At 40.8% G+C, this 20656-nt stretch overlaps 1 protein-coding gene across 5 annotated transcripts in view; it reads left to right on the forward strand.

The window, feature by feature from the left end:
- The window catches only part of DOCK4 (dedicator of cytokinesis 4), a 650492-nt gene that overhangs the window by 440363 nt on the left and 189473 nt on the right, over window positions 1–20656 (forward strand). For all 5 annotated transcript variants that reach the window (XM_033958349.1, XM_033958350.1, XM_033958353.1 and 2 more), the window contains one exon: window positions 12788–12936. In XM_033958349.1, the coding sequence (XP_033814240.1) occupies window positions 12788–12936 (149 nt within the window). The remainder of the gene's footprint in view (window positions 1–12787; window positions 12937–20656) is intronic.

Here is a 20656-nt window from a genome sequence, read left to right on the forward strand (position 1 = left end):
TGAGTAGGTTTGTGTTGTACATTCGATTGTCTGTCTATGACTGGGTCTAGTATTAGGTTAAAATCACCTACTAAGATATGAGCTTGCGATTTATCTTCTAGTATAGAAGCCAACAGGCCATTGAAGATCTCCGGTTTGTCTTGATTAGGGGCATAAATATTAATCAGCGACAGCACCATCTGATTAATAAGAATATTGACTTTGATCACCAGTGTCTGTTGACCATCAGTGTCTGTTGTTTGAGATAAAAATTTGATGTTGTCACACTTTCTGATTAGAACGGCTGTGTCGTTTTTCTTTTGCATTGCAGGAGAAGCAATAACTGGTAGGAACCAATTTGTCTTTAGTTTGGCAAATTCCACCATATTTAAGTGAGTTTCCTGAAAGCAAACTATGTCAGGGATTTCTTCGAGATATATTCTAGAATTTTTTAAATTTTGATAGGATTATTAAACCCCTTGACATTTAGAGACAATATTTTCACCATCTAGAATAGTTGAAATAGCAATTATATGTGAAAGTTGACAGTATTAGAACCTCAACCTGAGCACAGGGGAACAAGAAATAACAAACAATACCTATTGAATATAACACAACATACAGATGTACCCGCAAGCTGAACAGAACCCCCATGGGTAGATAATGCATAAGGGTAGCATAGTCACAGGGCCGGCAATATAAAATATATATCTTTCATCATCAGAGTCATCGTTCAAACAGGTGAGTTAGACATATGCTCAAGCATTGAAAATATGGTACAAACCCAACTATAACATGGTGATATAATAAAAAATAAAAAAAAAAACAACAAAATGCAAACTATAGTAATGCCGAAATGTCAAGACATCGCATTTGGGAAAAAGCATATTGTGAATGTTGTCCATGTGATATGACAATTACATGTGCACAACCAGGGTTGGTGCCTAAATAAACCCAGAAGGAGAATGATTGTGAGAAGGCAGATGCCGACCTATCCATATGACTTTAATCATACATGTATTTAATTAAGGAGAAATCCAGAGCTTCTACTACAACTAAAAATAAAGAGATGACAGGCATTCGGATAATAATAATCATTCACCATAAATGGACTGCCCTTAACTATCTAGTTGTATAGCTGTGCATATGCTTAAATGTATATAGCACGTATATGAGTATAGCATATTTCAAAACAGTGAAATCAATTAATGATGATTATGCACCTTCATATTCAAATTACCCAGGAAATAAGGTAAAGTAATAGTCTTACTATAAATTGCATCTAGCACCCTTAATTATGTAGGAGTGAGTAAATTACTTAGAAACACTGATAATTTCATTAGAGAGCAAAATTGATAAGGTTAGCCTGTAGAAGACATATAGTTGATATGAGCAGGGTGTTAAACAATAAGGATGTCTGAAGACAATTAATGAAATAATGCAATCACATGCAATAATGCATCTTGCGCTCAGAATTAATCAATCACTCCATCAATTAATGAGAAGAGGATACATTACATTACATGTCACCACTAGCTACCGCAGTAAAATATAAAATTGATAAACGTGTGCTGAATGAGACAAATAATTGATGTAAACGGACTGCTAAACAGTAAAGATGATTTAAGACAATTAATAAAATAATGTAATCCCTTCAAGAAGCTGTGTCTAGCATTCAATTAATGTGAAAATCAGTACAGTTCATTACATATTACCACACGAAGCTTCAATAAGGTACGAAATTGATAAGTGGGAGCTGGATGAAACATGCAGCCGATATAAGCATGTTGTTAATCAGCAAAAATAATTGAGGAGAAGTAGTAATATAATACAAGCACATCAGAAAACTACAGACAGCGCACAAAAGTTAACAAACCAACAAATAATGTGAAAAAAGGTACCATTAATAAAATAAAATGTTTGTGCCGTAGAACTTCATCTAACGCATTAAAATTTAATCAAGCAATCAGTTAATATGTAAGTAGTGAAATTTCATATATACGTTGTTAGCCTGAGTAAGTATAAAATTGGTAAGCACGTACTAGACAAATCCATGCACGTAACAAATCATAACAAGGCACAAAAAGACATTAGTTAAAGCTGCATTCAGTATCTATTCTAAGAGGAGTGAACAAACGTAGAAGAAGTTGATTCCTATGCCATTAGTATTAAATAATAACAAAGAGGATATTACTGGAAGCTATACCTGCTTAAATCGTACTTGCCTGCACATTTAGATATGCGAGTCTAATGGATTGTCAGTAACTACGTATGATTTGTTGTACTAAGTAAAAACAAAAGCTGGGGTCATAGCACTGCACCTATGGTGATATACAAACAACATTAACAAACAACACTCACTCAAAGGAACAGTACTGATATAACATGTCTAATTAAGGTTAGAAAAGGATCAGAATAGCATCAGCTATAGTTGTAATAGCAACACTCGATCCAAAGAAAATTCATAACATGAACGGAAATGGCGAAAAGAAGAGCTTAGACTCCACATGGCTCCAGAATCATGGCCACCATACTGTTTTCATGCATCAGGAACGCAATGAACCTCTCATCAGCCCAGCCGGGTAATACTTGAAAGATTAAACCCTGTCAATACTTGTTAGCTGTAGCTCTTCCAGGTAATCCGAAAGCAGCTTAGGATCTGTGAAATTCCGGGTCTGGTTGTTCACTGTAATCCTCATCGTGGCAGGGTAGAGCATGCCAAATTGCGCTTTAAGCTCTCAAAGTTTGGACCGGAAGGCAAGTAGTTGTTTTCGCTGTTGAGCCACATTTTTGCTGAGGTCTGGTACAAATAATATATGGGTGTCCATCTTGATTGGAGCCTTGAGTTTCACCTTTTGCATCACCTCCGTCAATTGTGTGTAGCGAAGGAAACAAACTATAATAGCTCTGGGGTATCTCACATTGGCCGGTCTGAACGCCGGTACTCTGTGGGCCCGCTCCAGCTCAAATTCTCATGCGAACTGTATATTCAGGATTTCGGGAATGAGCGTTTCCATGTATTTCACTACATCTGCACCTTCCTTGCCATCCGGGACCCCAAGGATTCGTAAGTTGTTATGTCTTGAGCAGAGGTTAAAATCTTCAAGATCTTTTTCTAGTTGGGCCACCTTCTTGGATTGGGTTTGAAGAGTCTTGATAGCGGCTTGTGCAGCAGCTTGCTTAGCTTCTACCCCATCCACTCAATTAGTCGGTTGACTTAATTCCTGTTTTAAAGAAGCTAAGTCGCTTCTGATTTCAGAGGTGTCTTCTTTTGTTTCGTTGATGGTGTCCCTCATGGCCCATATCTCCGTTATGAGAGTCTGAATGGAATCAGAGCCCGCTTTGTTATCCGCCGTCTTTTGTGGGGATGTAGGCTCAGGTTTGTAGCGTTTGCCCACCTTAGATGAAGCCATTAGGTGTTAGCAATGTAGATATCCAAAGCAAATTTTTTCCATTAAGAAAAACACTGATGATTTTTCGATTGTTTGACTTCTGAAGCCGGAGCACAAGGACTATGCCGCCATATCTTATCACGCCCTCTAGTGCCCCCGATATATTTCATGTATTAAAAAAAGAAACACAAAACAGATGTGGGCATGATTAATTAGTGAGGTGAAGGAAACTATTAAAGAAGAAAGAGAATCCTTCAGAAAGTGGATGAAGGATCCGATTGAAAATAATTGTTAACAGCACAAGGAATGGCAAGTCAAATGCAAGGCACTAATAAGGAAGGCACAGAGAGACCTTGAAAAGAAGATTGTGCTGGAAGCAAAAACACTCAGCAAAATCATTTTTAGGTATATTATTTATTTATTCAATTTTCTATATTGTTCTCCAAGGGGAGTTTAAGAACAGTTTAATGTGAATTTATTCAGGTATTCAAGCATTTTTCCCTGTTTGTCCTAGTGGGCTCACAAACTATATTATTAAAAGCAAGAAGCTGGGAAGAGAATCAGTTGGACCGCTAGATGACCGAGGGATAAATGGGGCTCTCAGGGAAGGCAAGACCATAGTGCAGAGATTAAATGAATTCTCGCTTCAGTGCTTGTTGCAGGTTTCCGGGTCTCGTTGCGTTGTTGTCAGGTAGAAACTGACGTGTCAGTCATCATGCAGTGGCTTTCTTCAGGGTATGCTCTGAAATCTGCAGTGTGACTTTGAAAATAGTGGGTTCACTGAGCTGATTGGAAACAGGGCAGTCCACCAATTTGAATTTTGGCGGGGAAGTCAGTTAGTTAGAAAATTGAATTTTGTTGTTAAAGTCCATAGAATGGAAAAGTTTGTAGTAGGTTTAAAGATGTTCTCCTCGTGGAGCTGGATTAGATGTTCTCTCAGGATTTCCACAGCTGGCATTGTGCTTGTTGCAGGTTTCCGGGTCTCACTGCATCTTTGTCAGGTAGAAACTGACGTTTCAGCCATCATGCTGTGGCTTTCTTCAGGGTATACTCTGAAATCTGTAGTGTAACTTTGAAAATAGTGGGTTCACTGACCTGATTGGGAACAGGGCAGTCCACCAATTTGAATTTTGGTGGGAAAGTCAGTTAGAAATTTGCATTATATTGTGAAAGTCCATAGAATGGAAAAGTCTCTGGTAGGTTTAAAGATGTTCTCCCCATGAAGCTGGGTTAGATGAGAAAAAGGAAACCGATAAGGTTGTCCACACTAGTGCCGGAGAAAATGAAGGCGAAAGAGTTGGCATTCGTGAAATATAAAAAAAACCCTAAGAAGAGGAGTGCAGAAAGGACTATCAGGTGAAACTGAAAGAAGCCAAGAGAGAGATACATCTGGCGAAAGTGCAGGCAGAAGAACAAATGGCTAAAAATGTAAAAAAGGGAGACAAAAGTTTTTTCAGATATATTAGTGAAAGGAGGAAGATGAAAAATGGAATTGCTAAACTAAAAGATGCTGGGAACCGATATGTGGAGAATGATGAGGAAAAAGCAAACGTGCTAAACAAATACTTCTGTGTTCACGGAAGAAAATCCTGGATAAGGACCGAGATTGTCTGACAAAGTTAACGCGAGAAAATGGAGTAGATTCTGTGCCATTCATGGAAGAGAGTGTTTATGAGCAATTTGAAAAATTGAAGGTGGACAAAGCGATGGGACCAGATGGAATCCATCCCAGGATACTGATAGAGCTCAGAGAGGTTCTGGCGGGTCCTATTAAAGACTTGTTCAACAAATCTCTGGAGACGGGAGTGGTTCCTGGGGATTGGAGGAGAGCGAATGTGGTCCCTATTCACAAAAGTGGTCACAGGGATGAAGCGGTTATTGGAAAAATAATGGAAGTATTGCTGAAATAAAGGATAGCATACTTCCTTGAATCTAATGGGTTACAGGATCCGAGGCAACATGGCTTTACAAAAGGTAAATTGTGCCAAATGAACCTGATTGAATTTTTTCATTGGGTGACCGGAGAGCTGGATCGAGGACATATGCTAGATGTAATTTACTTAGATTTCAGCAAAGCCTTTGATATGGTTCCTCATAGGAGGCTCTTGAACAAACTTGAAGGGCTGAAGTTAGGACCCAAACTGGTGAACTGGGTTAGAAACTGGCTGACGGACAGATGCCAGAGGGTTGTTGGTAATGGAAGTTGCTTGGAGGAAGAAAAGGTGAGTAGTGGAGTCCTTCAGGGTTTGGTGCTGGGGCTGATCCTGTTTGTGAGTGACGTTGCTGAAGAGTTAGAAGGAAAAGTTTGCCATTTTGCGGATGATACCAAGAGGGAGTGGAAAATATGAAAAAGGATCTGCAAAAATTAGAGGAATGGTCTAATGCCTTGCAACTAAAATTCAATGCAAAGAAATACAGAGTAATGCATTTGGTGATTAATAATAGGAAAAAACCGTATATGCTGGGAGGTGAGAAGCTGATATGCACGGACGGGGAGAGGGACCTTGAGGTGATAGTGTCCAAAGATGTAAAGGGGAAAAAACAGTGTGACAAGATGGTGGCTTCTGCCGGAAGGATGCTGGGCTGTATAAAAAGAGGCATAGCCAGTAGAAGGAAGAAGGTGTTGATGCCCCTGTACAGGTCATTGGTGAGGCCCCACTTGGAGTATTGTGTTCAGTTTTGGACACGATATCTGGCGAAGGACATAAGAAGACTTGAAGCAGTCCAGAGGAGGACGACAAAAATGATAGGAGGCTTGTGCCAGAAGACCTAAGAGGAGAGACTGGAAGCCCTGAATATGTATACCCTAGAGGAAAGAAGGGACAGGGGAGATATGATTCAGACGTTCAAATACTTGAAGGGTATTAATATAGAACAAAATCTTTTCCAGAGAAAGGAAAATGGTAAATCCAGAGGTTGAGAGGTGGTAGATTCAAGAGCAATGTTAGGAAATTCTACTTTATGGAGAGGATGGTGGATGCCTGGAATGCGTTCCCAAGAGAGGTGGTGGAGAGGAAAATGGTGATGGAGTTCAAAGAAACGTAGGATGAATACAGAGGATCTAGGTTGGCCACTTTTGAAAATAGGATACTGGGCTTGATGTACAATTGCTCTGTCCTAGTGTGGCAATTCTTATGGTCTTAAAAATAACAAATGCAGGGGGTGAATGGGTAAATTCTCTATCATCTATTCTAAATCAGGTCGAACTTTGGATGTCAGCATTTCGTTTAAAGTTAAACCCAGAAAAAACTAAATTCTTCTTGGCAGCCCCAAATGACAAAATCAAGGAAACCACGCTACATGTGAATGGGCTTGACTACTGTATTGAGCAATCCTTAAAAACACTAGGAGTCACTTTAGATAAGCATCTCACTTTGGAGAAACACTCTGACCTAGTATTTAAGAAAAGTATCTCGGCACTCTGGAAACTCCGCACCATAAAAAAATACTTTGACGACGCCTCTTTTCGTCTGCTGGTACAATCTTCTATTCTGAGTGTTCTGGATTACTGTAATATCATATACTTAGGCGCCTTCAAGAAAATCACCAAGAAGTTGAGGTTGGTCCAAAATACTGCCGTCAGTCTCATCTTTGGCTTGAAGAAATGGGAGCACATAACCTCTTTCTACCACAAGCTGCACTGGCTGCCGTTCGAATCCAGAGTTCTATTTAAGTTCTCATGCATCTGTTATAAACAGTATTTGGTATGTCACCGGACTATCTTTACCCTCACTTCAACCTGAGCCACAACAATAAGAGCTCCCGCAGAATAAATCTGTTCGCTTTTCCCTCACTAAAATCGTGTCACCTAAAAAGATTCTTCGAAAGAACCTTCTCCTTTCAAGCGGCCAAACTAAATTCATGGCTAACCAAAATTATACTTGATGCCTCTTCATATCTCAATTTTAGAAAACAGATTAAAACTCAGCTATTCAACAGACCAAATCCCTAATCGTTCCCCATGACTTTCGCCTCTCACTCTTCTAAGATTGCTGCTCTCTCCTCAAGGCTTGCATACATTTTTTCCTTGTATGCTCCTTCCTTATGGTGTGTATGCATTTCTCCTCACTTAAATTGTTTGCATGCACTTATTGTATCTATTGCATGTATTCTGCTGCATGTACTTATTGCTACATGTTCTTATTGTATGTACTTATGCATGTCCTTATTGCACGTACTTTTTGTACAAATGCATGTATTTTTGTTCCCTTCACTTAAATTGTAGACGTATAACCAGCATGTTAACTTTTATAATTGCTTTGTTCATCTTTTTTGTTATCAACTGCAACTGCACTGTTTGAATTGAATCTAACTGCCTAGAACTCCCTGGGTATGGCGGTATACAAAATAAAAATTATTATTATTATTAAAATGAGCCTCAGCCAAGCAGCTACAAATCAAACTGAATTGGGGAGGACAAGAAAAATTTTTTCTAACATGAAAAGAGAGCAGGGGACTTATTATTAACAAATGTGCCCCCCCACCCCTCCCATCACCAATCTCTCAACCCTTGAAAATAAATCAGTGGCTCTTTGGGTCACTGGAAAGTATTTTCTCCTAACCTTGTGCCATCCATTTGAAACACTGCTTTAACATTAGTCCAGTCTTTCAAATACTTGGGTGTAATTTTTGATCAACAACTCTTTCAACTCTCATATACTCTTAGGGCCTGTTTTTACTCTCTCCATCAAATTAGGTCCTTCTGCAGCTATGTTGATGATGCTTCCACTACTATCTTAATAACTACATTATTCTCATCTCATGTCTTCTAGTATAATATTGCCTACCCTGGGCTTCCAAAGACTCACCTTAAATGTCTTCAAATGGTCCAAACTAGAGAATGACACGGTGACAAAATTCATCACAGTTCCCGTCCCCGCGGATAACCGCGGGAAATAATCCCATGTCATTTTCTAGTGTCTATTTCAACCTCGGTCCTTCTACACCAGCATTCTTCAAAGCAAAGCTTGCAGGTCAGTGGTTGTGGCCATTCATACTCTGATTCTTCTCTCTCTCCTTAAAGAATGACATGAAGATGGTTTCCCGCGGTTATCCGCAGGGACGGGAACGGTGATGAATTTTGTCACCGTGTCATTTTATATGCCAAACCACTGTTATCTGCTTACTTTCACGGGCACATAAATCTGATCATCATATCTCCCTTTCCTTTCTCAGCATCACTGGTTGCCTGTAATTTTGCATGTTCACTTTAAAGTCCTCACAGTGGTACTCAAAGTCCTATTTTCTGGTAGATCTGCCTATCTTTCAGTCCTTATGACTCCCTACACTCCATCAAGAGCATTGCACTCAATATCCTGTAATCGTTTAACTCTTCCTCCTGTTCATTGCTCTTGTCTGGAATCCACACACCATTCAGATTTTTCTGTATTACCCCTCCATTTGGAATGCTGTCACTTCAGAGCTTTGAGGAGAACAATCTCATTTACAATTTTGAGCTCTACTCAAGGCTCACCTCTTTACCCAAGCTTTTCCATTCCTTCTTTTTTATTTTATAACTGTTTATTAGTTTTATACAAACAATTTATACAAAGTGAAAACAAACATCTTAAGAAAATCAACAAACAGCATTTAATACTGTCAAATTTATGAAACACCCCTAACCCTCCCTCCCTAACCTATCCTGGATGTGCATGAAGAGTATCAAAATAATAGATAAAATAATATGAAGCCATCCTAAGCTCTAATGATCTCTAACAAATGAATCCAATGGGCTCCAGATATCTTTAAATAAACTGGATTCACCTTTCTGTTCTGCCAGCATTCTTTCATACCGATAATATAGACACAGGCCCTGATTCTCTAAAAGTGCGTCCCGATTTTAGGCAGCTGTAGGCGTCCTACAGCTGTCTAATCAGCCAATCGGGATGCACGTTTTTTAAAAAAAAATGCTCCCCAGGCAGGCCGCCTATATTGAAGGCGAGGCCCGCAAGACACCTAGGCCCTGATTCTGTATAGGACGCCCGGGAGAGGTGTCCTATTCAGAATCAGCCTAAACTAAACCCCGATTCTGTAACCGGCATCCATGTTACAGATGCGGGTTAGATTAGACACGGCCCGTTACACTTATCGCGGCAAGGGATCTCTCTGCCGCTATAAGTATAGCAGGCCGTGGCCCCCTGACCGATCACTGGCAGGAGGGTGCCCAAACCCTCCTGCCCGAAGACGCACCCCCCTACCCGACACTACCGACCGCCCCCCCCCCCCCCCCGACACTACCGATCGCCCCCCCCCCCCCCGACAATATCGGTCGCTGGCAGGAGGGTGCCCAATCCCTCCTGCCCGAAGACGCACCCCCCCCCCGGCGCTAACAACCCCCACTCCACCAAACCTGTTCTTACAGATGGGTCTTGCACGTCGAGCAAGCAGGCACGCCTCGTCGAAATGAGGCGGGCCCGCCCCATCCCGCCGAAGCCTAAGGCCTGATTGGCCCAGGCTCTAGAAGCCTGGACCAATCAGGCCTTAGGAATAGCGGGTCTGCCCATCCCTACTAAGTCTAAGGTCTGATTGGCCCTTAGACGAGCTTAGGCATCTTGCGGGTCTCCCTAGGCTCCCGGAGGCGCCTTCAGGCCTGCCTGGGGAGCATTTTTTTTTTTAAAAACGTGCATCCCGATTGGCTGATTAGACAGCTGTAGGACGTCTACAGCTGCCTAAAATCGGGACGCACTTTTAGAGAATCAGGGCCACAGTGTCTCCCACCAGAATGAGAAGTTTAGATGATCCCAAATTCTTCCAGTTTCTTGTAATTAACTGTAACCCAACTCTAGACATTACAAAAAAAAGTTTATCTTTATGATCATCAAGTGGACTTTTAGGCATTATTGAGGTACCAAATAAAACAATCCCATATGATAATAAAATAGGAACTCCAAGAATTGTTATAATTTTGCTCCATATCAATTTCCAAAAAGCCTGGATCAGTGGGCAATGAAATAATAGATGATCTAGTGTACCTGGTTCAAGTTGACAATGCCAGCATTTATTAGAGCGCGTATTATCTAATTTTTGTAATCTCAAGGAGTCTAAAGTATTCTATACAGTAAAAAGTACAAAGTTTGCCTCATAGCAGCTGAGGCTGTACACTTCACTCTGTGATTCCATATTCTAGACCAATGAGACACAGGGATGTTATGTTGTATTTCCATACTCCAAATATCACAGAGATTTGTCCTAGATTTTTTTAGGCATATACTCAGATGCCCTTGAAAGTCCACTTGAAAATATAAAAAGGGAAAACTCTGTTGACTTGAAAGAGTACGCCACTCAGGAACCCCTTTTTGAATAGTTTGTTTCAATTGCAACCATTTAAAAGATTGAGGGCTCCTTTTACTATGCTGCATTAGCGGTTTTAGCGCACGCTTAGCACGTGCTGCATTGCTACGCAACCATTGAGCTGGTGTTAGTTCTTGGCGCGTAGCGTGGGGTTAGCGTGCGTGGCAATATAGCAAGCTCTAAAAACGCTAGCGCACCTTAGTAAAAGGAGCCCTGAGTCTTTGATAAATCAAATGACTGATGCAACTGAAGCAGAGAAGTCAATTTATCTTGAAAAATTACATCATCCAAAGTTCTTTTTATGTATTTTAAATTTTTATTTAGTTTATAATGCCAACAAAAAGTGTAATACAATTTACATACAAATAATAATAATCAAATAAGCACTTATAATCAATCAGTATCTATTCAAAAATAAAACTCCCTCCCCCATCCAACATTACCATCAGGAATAATACCAAAAGAAAAGATATACCCCCCCAGGAATGTGTGAGTGCAAAACAACAGAAAATAAAGATAAGGACAACTATAACAAATCTACAAAAGACGTCAATGGACCCCAAACTAATTTAAATATCTTATTATGCCCATCATTATCCAAAGTTCTAATTCCAGCCTGTAGCTACTGTTTCCATATAATTTTTGAACTCCCCACCATAATTTTAAAATTTAACCACAAAGATTGACATTTTAATTTCTTAGTGGGGACTGGCAATAAAAGATCTAAAAATCTTAATGCTTTCCAAGTTGAATGGAAGATCTGATTATTTTTATAAATTCTCAGAAGTCTAATGCTCAATAGATGTTTAAGGTGAAGCAGAACCATAAGCTGTCCCTCAAGAATAAGCCAATCCGGCAGATTCTCCAAGAGTTCAGGGAGGATCCAATACATACATACCCTGCCTCAATATATAAGCCTGATGATACCCTATAGAAATTTGGACAATTTATTCCTCCCATAGATTGAGACTTTTGTAAAGATGTTAAAGAAATTCTGGGTGTCTTACCCAACCATATAAAGTCTAATAAAACTTTATTTAATTTTTTATAAAAAGATGCCTGAAAATATATAGGTATTATACTCATCGGATAGCAAATTACACATGCAATCATCATTTTAACAGTTTGAACTCACCCCCACCAGGAAAGGTGTAACGGGTTCCATCGCTCGCACATTTCCTGGACCTTTATCAGCAATGATCTTTCATTTACCAGCATAGTTTCTTCCAGGTCCCTTTGGATCATTATTCCTAAATATTTTATTCCATCTTCTTTCCAAAGGAAAGGGAATGGATCTAGTAATCCCTTTACACAATGGACATTTAATGTAAAAACCTCAGATTTGCTCCAATTAATTTTATAACCAGAAAATTTTCTGAAATTTTCAATCAACTTGAGCAAAGATGGAATAGTCTGTTCAGGATTGGTTAAATGGAATAAGATGTCATCTGCATACGTTGAAACTTCATACATTCGACCTGCATATGGAATTCCCTGTATCTCCTCCATCTGTTGAATTGCCAATAACAAAGGCTCTAAAACTATATCAAAAAGCAGAGGAGACAAAGGGCATCCCTGCTGAACTCCTCTTTCTAAAGGAAATTTCTCTGTAAGTGTACTATTAATATAAAGTCTAGCAGAAGGGAAACTATACAGAGTTTGAATCATATGAATAAATCCAGCTCCTATACCAAACCAATTCATAGTTTGATACATGAAAGACCGTTCCTTCTTGAGATCTCTCATTTGAGTGTCTAGCTTGAAATGGCTTTTCTTCTCTGAAACTATTTTCTTCCTGTTCTATTCTATATGGAATATGTATGTAGTTCCGTTCCTTTTTAAATCGGTTTTATTGTACACCACTATGATTTCATTGACAGACATTATAGAGAGATTTTAATAAACTATTCTGTTCTCCCCAACAAGCTCAGAATGGGTTACAGGTTAACATACATAATATCCAGTCAAACGGTTTACAATCTGTCATGGCTAACTTACATAATATACCGTCAGATGGTTTACTATTTGTCATGATGAAAAAGTGGTATTCATAAATCATAATGATCTATATTTTCTGAATTGATAGATTTTAATAAATGCTGCTCAAATTGTTATTCGATTTTTAGGAGAGCACAAACTTCACTTTATTCCAGCACTTATTGGACCTTTCTTAGAGGTAACCTTAATACCGCAGCCAGACCTACGAAATGTAATGATACCTATATTCCATGACATGATGGACTGGGAGCAAAGGCGCAGTGGGAACTTCAAGCAGGTATGTGAAGTAATTGTTTTCACTGAGAGTAAACTGCAATCCTGAGCCAGAATGCACTAAAAATTGTCATTAAGACCATGTAAGTCACTATGGGCCGGGTTTTTTTAAATTTAAAAACAGAGAACAATGTTCAGCCGACTTTGCATGCAAATTAGTTTCATGGAGGTCAGCTGGAATCCCACCCCACTAGTTGTTGGAAAAGCAACTTTCACACATGCTTAGAGCCAGCAGGAGAAGCCCAAACAGTTGAGCACTAGGAGTGGCCTAACACTCTAATTGGTTCAGATACCTTAAGCCTCTCCTATGGGAGAGGCCTTAGGTATCTGAACCAATCAGAGTCTTAGACCCCTCCCAGTGCATCCCAGGATGCACCTGGAAGGGGGCCTAAGGCTTTGATTGGCCCAAGTGCCTCCTACGGGAGGGGCCTTAAGTATCTGGGCCACTCAGAGTCTCAGGCCTCTCCCTGGTACATCCCAGAATGCACCAGGAAAGGGAAGGACCACCATTTTGAAGAGGCAGGCATGTTGGTAGGAGGGAGTGGGCTTCCCTCTTGCCAGCTTTCTGCAAGGTACAAAGGGGGCTTGGGGGGGTGCTTGAGCTGGGGGGTTCTGATCTGATTCTCCCAGCCTACCAGAACCTTCTCTTGGGGATGATGGTGGGAGGGGTCAGAAGGGGGAGGGCATTGATTTTGGTGAAGGCTATGAGGGGGTGTGGGGGAGTCCAGGGTTTGGTCAGTCAGTGGTATGGGGGTTGTCCAGGTGGCCAGGGCAGGAGTGAGTGGGCATTAGAGAATGACACGGGGACAACTTTTTACACATCCCTGTGGGAACTCATTTTCCTTGTCCCATTCTGGAGAGTTCTTTTCGTGTCCCTGTCCCGTTCCTGAAAGTTCTGTCCTCATCTGCACGAGCCTCAAACACTTTAAAATCATAAGTGTTCGAGGCTTGTGCAGTTAAGGCAGAGCTTAGAGGAATTGGGCAAGAACAGGAACAGCGACAAAATAGCGACGGGATGGGGAACTTGAGTTCCTGTGGGGATGGGGAAAAACTTGTCCCTATGTTATTCTCTAGTGGGCATTCCTCTTGCTGATCTTTAAGTTGTTGGGGGAGGGGTGCCATTATCATAGGGGTGTGTGAAGAGAGTCTGGGTGATCAAGGCAGGAGGGAGTAGGCATCCCTCCTACTGATGATCTTCACTAGGGAGGTTTGGGAATGGGAGGGGAGGGGTTGGGTGGTGGCGATCTTGGGGGGGTCAAGAGCATGGGGTTGTGTGGCTGTGATCTTCACTAGGGTGGGGGTCGGGCGCATGGAGGAGTGAGGGCTTCTGAGGCAGGATGGAGTGAGCATCCCTCCTGCTTCTTTTTTTTTTAGGGCAATATGGCAGACCTATTGATAACACAGTTACCTGTCATTTTTTTGGGTCAGTAGAACTAATCACAATTTTTTGTGTGTTGCAATGCAATTTTAGGGCATTGCATGGTGGGCTGGCTTTAATTACCTCATTTTAATACTAATGAGTCCATTTGCATAGCAGAATCAGAGGCTGAAAAGGATGCATGGAAAATTGCGCAGTGAGCCATTGAGTATATCAGTCAGCAAAATAACATTGTCGCTAAACCAGTTCAACTGGTTTAGTGATGATCATTAGATGCATGGTGACTTTAGTGCATCCGGGCCCTGGTGTTTAGTAATTCACAGCTGAAAAGAGAGGATTAAAGGTTAGTATATCCATGTGTTACAGACAATGGTAAGATCATTGACAGCTTGGAAAGGAGCCCATTGACCTCAGCATGAGTCCAATATGCTTCCTTGTAGGAACACTAATTATTGCTTGAATTAGATCTCTGGGTTTGACCAAGCCAAGACTAGAGATGCTGAGAAGTGCCATGGTCATCTTTTCATTGCCTTTTAAATTTGAGATTCCTTGTCAAATCAGACATCAGAGTACTAGAAGGATTAGGGGGTTATATTTTTTTTTGGCAGTCCCATATAAGACCGCTGTTAATAATTCACTGATGGTCATAAAATATAAGAAGTTTGACAATGGGCATATATTGGGTCAGTGGAAAGTTCTGATTGGGATTGGAAGTTTTGAAGAAACAATAGAGGCAGAAGACAGCTTAAGAAATTTCTTTCTAAAGAGGTATGCATAGGCTCTTGCAGTATTCTGTATAGACTGAATCCAGTGCATTTCTAATTATATAGTTAAAATACAGGAAAAGGGTGCTGAAAATAGACAATTGAGAATATGCAAATGATCATGTAAGTCTTGAGGGATAATTGGTAGTTTCCCCTAGTCTTTCTGTAATTTAAATAATGCCTCTGTGAGAAAAGGTAAAGAAAAGATGTGGACGTGCTTGATTCTATTGCTGCTGCTTTTAATTTTTAGCCAGAGAAACTGTAAAGCTTGTACAGTATTCCTTCAGCTCCCACTCAGTTTTTCCATGCTGCCTTAGATCGTTTTTAACCACCCACCTCCATTCTGCTTCAGAAATTATGAACCAGCAGGATGATATTTATGGGCATGCATTTTCTATAAAATTATTTGCACCTTTCTTTTGCTGCATTTGCTATTAGATTTCGATTGATTGTGCTCTTAGCAAAAGGATCCTTGTGTACAGTTATAACTAATGTGACCATATGTCCCGTTTTGAATGGGAAAGTCCGGTTTTTAGATCCCCTGTCCTGTTGTCCCCGCGCACAGCTTCGGGATGCTGAAACAGCATCCCGAAGGTATGCATTGGGATAATGGGACGGGCGATCACGGAGAATGGGCTCTCTTCCTGCTTCCCCGCCCGCTGCCACAACTACAGGAAAGGAAGGTCCAGGCGCCGGCCCACTAGCCTTCTCCCCAATGTCAATTCTGACATCAGAGAGAAAGTTCTGGGCCAGCCAATCACTGCCTGGCTGGCCCAGAACTTCCTCTCCAACGTCAGAATTGATGTCAGGGAGAAGGCTTGTGGGCTGGCGCCTGGACCTTCCTTTCCAGCAGTTGTGGCAGCAGGCAGAAAGCAGTAGCGGGCGGCAGAGGTGGACCAGATGTGTGTGTGTGTGTGGGTGTTGTGAGAAGAATCGGTGGTTGACCAGGCTTTGGTGCTGGAGGGAGGCAGACAGACAGGCAGGCTGGCTTTGGTGCAGCAGAGAGGGAGGGAGACAGGCTGGATGGCTGGCTGGCTGGCTTCGGGGGAGGGGTGGTACAAAGGCTGGAAGGCAGTGAGGGGGACATAGGAAGGAGAGAGAGAAGAAGGAAGGAGAGAGAGAGGCAGAGAAAAGGTGGGGTTGTAAGAGAAGAAAGACTAGAGAGAGAAAGGGCTGGACCAAAAGGGAAAGACAGGAGGCAGATGCTAGACTATGGGAGGTGCAGACAGAGGGAGAGAGACCCTGAGGAAGAACAGAGAGATGGAAGATCATAACAGAGGATGGAGAAAGAGGGAGACCTGGAACAAAGATGGTAGGTACAAAGGAGAACTGACACTAGATCTGGGGAGGGTAACAGAGGGAAAAGAGAGAGAGATCTGGACCCAAATGGGATGGGGCTGGATTGTGAAAGAAATGTTGGATGTTAAAGAAAGAAAGAAAGATTGGATGCACAGTCAGAAGGAAGTCCAACCAGAGGCTCATGAAATCACCAGACAACAAAGGTAGAAAAAATGATTTTATTTTCAATTTAGTGATCAAAATGTGTCAGTTTTGAGAACTTATATCTGCTGTCTATATTTTACACTATATTTGTCTATTTTTCTATAGTTACTGAGGGGACATTGCATATTTTAAAGTCATCTGTCTTGACATCTTGGAAAAAAAAACTGAAACTTGTAAATGATAATTAACATTTTCTCTGCGTACAGTGTGCTTTGTGTTTTTATTTTATTTTATGGTTACCATTATGAATTAATAAGATATTGTGTGTACATGAAAAATGAATGGAAGAAATTGGAGGCAGGGGTGGGGCTAGGGCGGGACTGAAAATTAAAAGATGTCCCGTTTTGATGAAAAAAATTAATGGTCACATTAGTTATAACACATGAGAAAAGTACAGGTCACCTGACAGGTGGATGCTAAAGTAGCCCACACCTGAAGCTGGAGTACACAATAGAGAATGACATGGTGACAAAATTCATCACCATTCCTGTCCCCGTGGATAACCGCGGGAAACCATCTCAATGTCATTATTCAAGGAGAGAGGAAAGAATCAAGAGTATGAATGGGCTCAACCACAGACCCTTAAGCCTTGCATTGAAGAATGTTGGTGTAGAACAGTGGTCTCAAACGCGTGGCCCAGGGGCCACATGCGGTCCGCCAGGTACTATTTTGAGGCCCTCGGTATGCTTATCATAATCACAAAAGTAAAATAAAACAGTTTCTTGATCATATGTCTCTTTAGCTATACATTACAATATTATTATTAAGACTTAGCCAAAAGGAAAGATTTGTAAACTTTAAAGAGTTTTACCTCATGGAAAACTGTCATTTCTTTAATAAGACATTGACTATTTTTTTCTGAGGCCCTCCCATAGAAACATAGAAACATAGAAATAGACAGCAGATAAGGGCCACGGCCCATCTAGTCTGCCCACCCCAATGACCCTCTCCTACCTTTCTCTGTGAATAGATCCCACGTGTCTATCCCATTTGGCCTTAAAATCAGGCATGCTGCTGGCCAAGTACCTACAAATCCAAAATGTGGCCCTGAAAAGGATTTGAGTTTGAGACCACTGGTGTAGAAGGACTGAGGTTGAGATAGACACGTAAGAATGACACAGGATTGTTTTCTGCGGTTATCTGCGGGGACGGGAACGGTGATGAATTATGTCACTGTGTCATTCTCTTTATTTTTTAAAAAGTTAATGGTTACCACTACTATTAGTGTTATGCTTATCACTACACAGTTAAAATTAGAAAACCAATGCACTGAAAAAATGAATGACCTACTAAAGATCAAACAGAATGCTCTTGAAAAAAAGCAGATGGTAATAGTTCAGCATTTGTCTTGACTTGTTTTTTTATAGGCTGTCAGTGCTTCTTAACCCTATATTGGGGGCACACCTAGTCAGTCAGGTTTTCAGGATTACCACAATGAATATGCTTGACATAAATTTAAATATATTGGAGACCCTTTGCATGCAAATCTATCTCATTCATTTTAGAGTGGTGTAGGTGGAACAGATAGGCTGTTATTAAGGAATGAGACTTATAATTTTGGGAAGCATGCATAGCCAGCTGGTGTTAAAGTGATGCTTAGCTAGCTGGTACAGAAGTTGATCTAGTATTCAATATGTATATGTGTTATTAAGTATGAGAAAATAGTACTATATTATAGAATTTTATTGTAAGAAATTTTGGGGGAAGAACTTTAAAAATTCCAGTATTGGTAATTTTCTGAGCAACCACTAAAAAAATTCTGGGAAGTTGTATGCATTTCTGATAACTTTTGATATCCTGTTGCATTTATTTTATTTCAAGCTAGTATTGATGACACTGGCTTTATTTTCAAAAGGATTATAAGTTCAGTGTAATTGAATCCAACAACACTATTTTTTACACCTGAACACAAAAGGCTTATAAACCACTTTGGAACGTGATTCAGGACGCCTCAGCCCCACCACTCCACCGCTGCAATTAAATTTTAATATTGCACCGGGAAGGCTGTGTGGTGCCTCATCATCGGCAGTCCTTTTATAGTATATTTTATTCAATTTTAATTTTGCAAATGTCTTAATCAAAATGTCTGTATTAATACTGCATTTACTAAAAGTATAAATTATGACTTATCTCAGGCCGCCTTGGGAGCCAGACCCGACATGTTTCGCACTGCTTGAGTGCTGTTTCAAGGGTCTCCCGGGGCTGCCGCTGTCATCCGACTCCTGCTATAAAGAAAAAAGAAAAAATTTATAGCAGGAGTCGGATGACAGCGGCAGCCCCGGGAGACCCTTGAAACAGCACTCAAGCAGTGCGAAACATGTCGGGTCTGGCTCCCAAGGCGGCCTGAGATAAGTCATAATTTATACTTTTAGTAAATGCAGTATTAATACAGACATTTTGATTAAGACATTTGCAAAATTAAAATTGAATAAAATATACTATAAAAGGACTGCCGATGATGAGGCACCACACAGCCTTCCCGGTGCAATATTAAAATTTAATTGCAGCGGTGGAGTGGTGGGGCTGAGGCGTCCTGAATCACGTTCCAAAGTGGTTTATAAGCCTTTTGTGTTCAGGTGTAAAAAATAGCATTTATTTTATTGGCAGCAGATGTTCTTTTGTTTGTTTGTTTCTAAGAAATCAGTAACTGTGATCACCTGCCAGTGGAAGACCACTTATTAAATCTACCTAGCGGATAAGAAATCATGTCTTGAAATTCCACATATTATTAATTACACACATATTTTAATTTTCTACCAGAACTGCGGTATGTTTTTCTTGAACAAGTGAAATGAAAATTGCTTGTTTCTTTTATTTCTGTTTATTTCCATTAAACCAGAAACAGGAGTAAATCAACGTACAAAGTGGTAATAATCTTGAGCTCTAGGCATCATATGTAAACCCATGGCTTAAGAATGTTATTATTTTGTAGATGGCGGAGTAACTTAAAGGTTAGAACAACTGAGAACTAGGAGAGACCAATTCATATTCCACTATAGCTACTCGTGATTTTAGGCAAGTCACTCCCCCCTTTTGTAAAGCTCCAATGCTCATAGAAATACTGTGAGCATCAAAGCTAATAACACTGCAGCCAGCGATTTAAAAAAAAAAAAAAAAAAAAGCCTAAAAGGGGAAGGGTTAATTCACCATTGCTTCAGGTACAAACTTAGGAGCCTTTTTAACCAAACAGTGGTTAAAAGTGGCCTTAGCATGCCCTTACATAAGTTATTCCCGCACACTAAGGGCTCCTTTTACAAAGGCACATTAGGGCCTTAACACGTGGAATAGTGCGCACTAAAATGGCCGATTTTTCTATTTTCCTTTTTAATAATCCAATTATTACCTAAGGGGCTCATAATCGAAAGAGAAAAACGTCCAAAAACCAGCCTGTCGGCACTTGGACGAACATTTCTCAAAAAGTCCAAGCACTGATAATAAAACCGAGTTTTGGACGTATTTAAAAATGACCTAGGCCTTCATAGTGCTGCTCAACGTCCAAAGCTAAACGGGGCATTTCGGGAGGCGTGTTGAGGGCGGAAGTTGGGCGGGACGTGAGCCAGCTTAGACTTAGTCGTATAGCATGTATAACAAAGTTTAACAACAGAGCTTAGACGAAACTTGGACATTGTGACGTAGACCATGTAAAACATGGTCTAAGTCACAAAAACCCACCTAAACTCACCAGATAAGCACTGCAAACACATAACCCCACACACTACCCCAGTGATCACCAACCCCCCCCCCCATAAAAATTTTATTCACAACTTTAAATTTCAGCCTCCAGACCATCATCACCTGGCCACCTGACATAGGAAAGCCTAGTCGTCCAGCCCAGAGGCAGCTTAAGTCATCTTGAGGGTGGGTTAGGGACCCATAGAGAGGAGGACCCATGCCCATAAGCCCCTGTAATCACTGCATTGATACTGAAACATGTGCACTGCCCTATACACTCACAAAACCCTTTTTTACTGGCATATAAGTGGCTCCTGCAGTCATATGGGCTACTGGGGTCTAGGGGAATCTGGAGGTGGTTTGGGGGGCTCACCGTCACCTATAAGGGAGCTGTAGGGAGGAGAAGC

Source organism: Geotrypetes seraphini, chromosome 9 (genome assembly GCF_902459505.1).
Source record: "Geotrypetes seraphini chromosome 9, aGeoSer1.1, whole genome shotgun sequence".
Taxonomy (NCBI): Eukaryota; Metazoa; Chordata; class Amphibia; order Gymnophiona; family Dermophiidae; genus Geotrypetes; species Geotrypetes seraphini.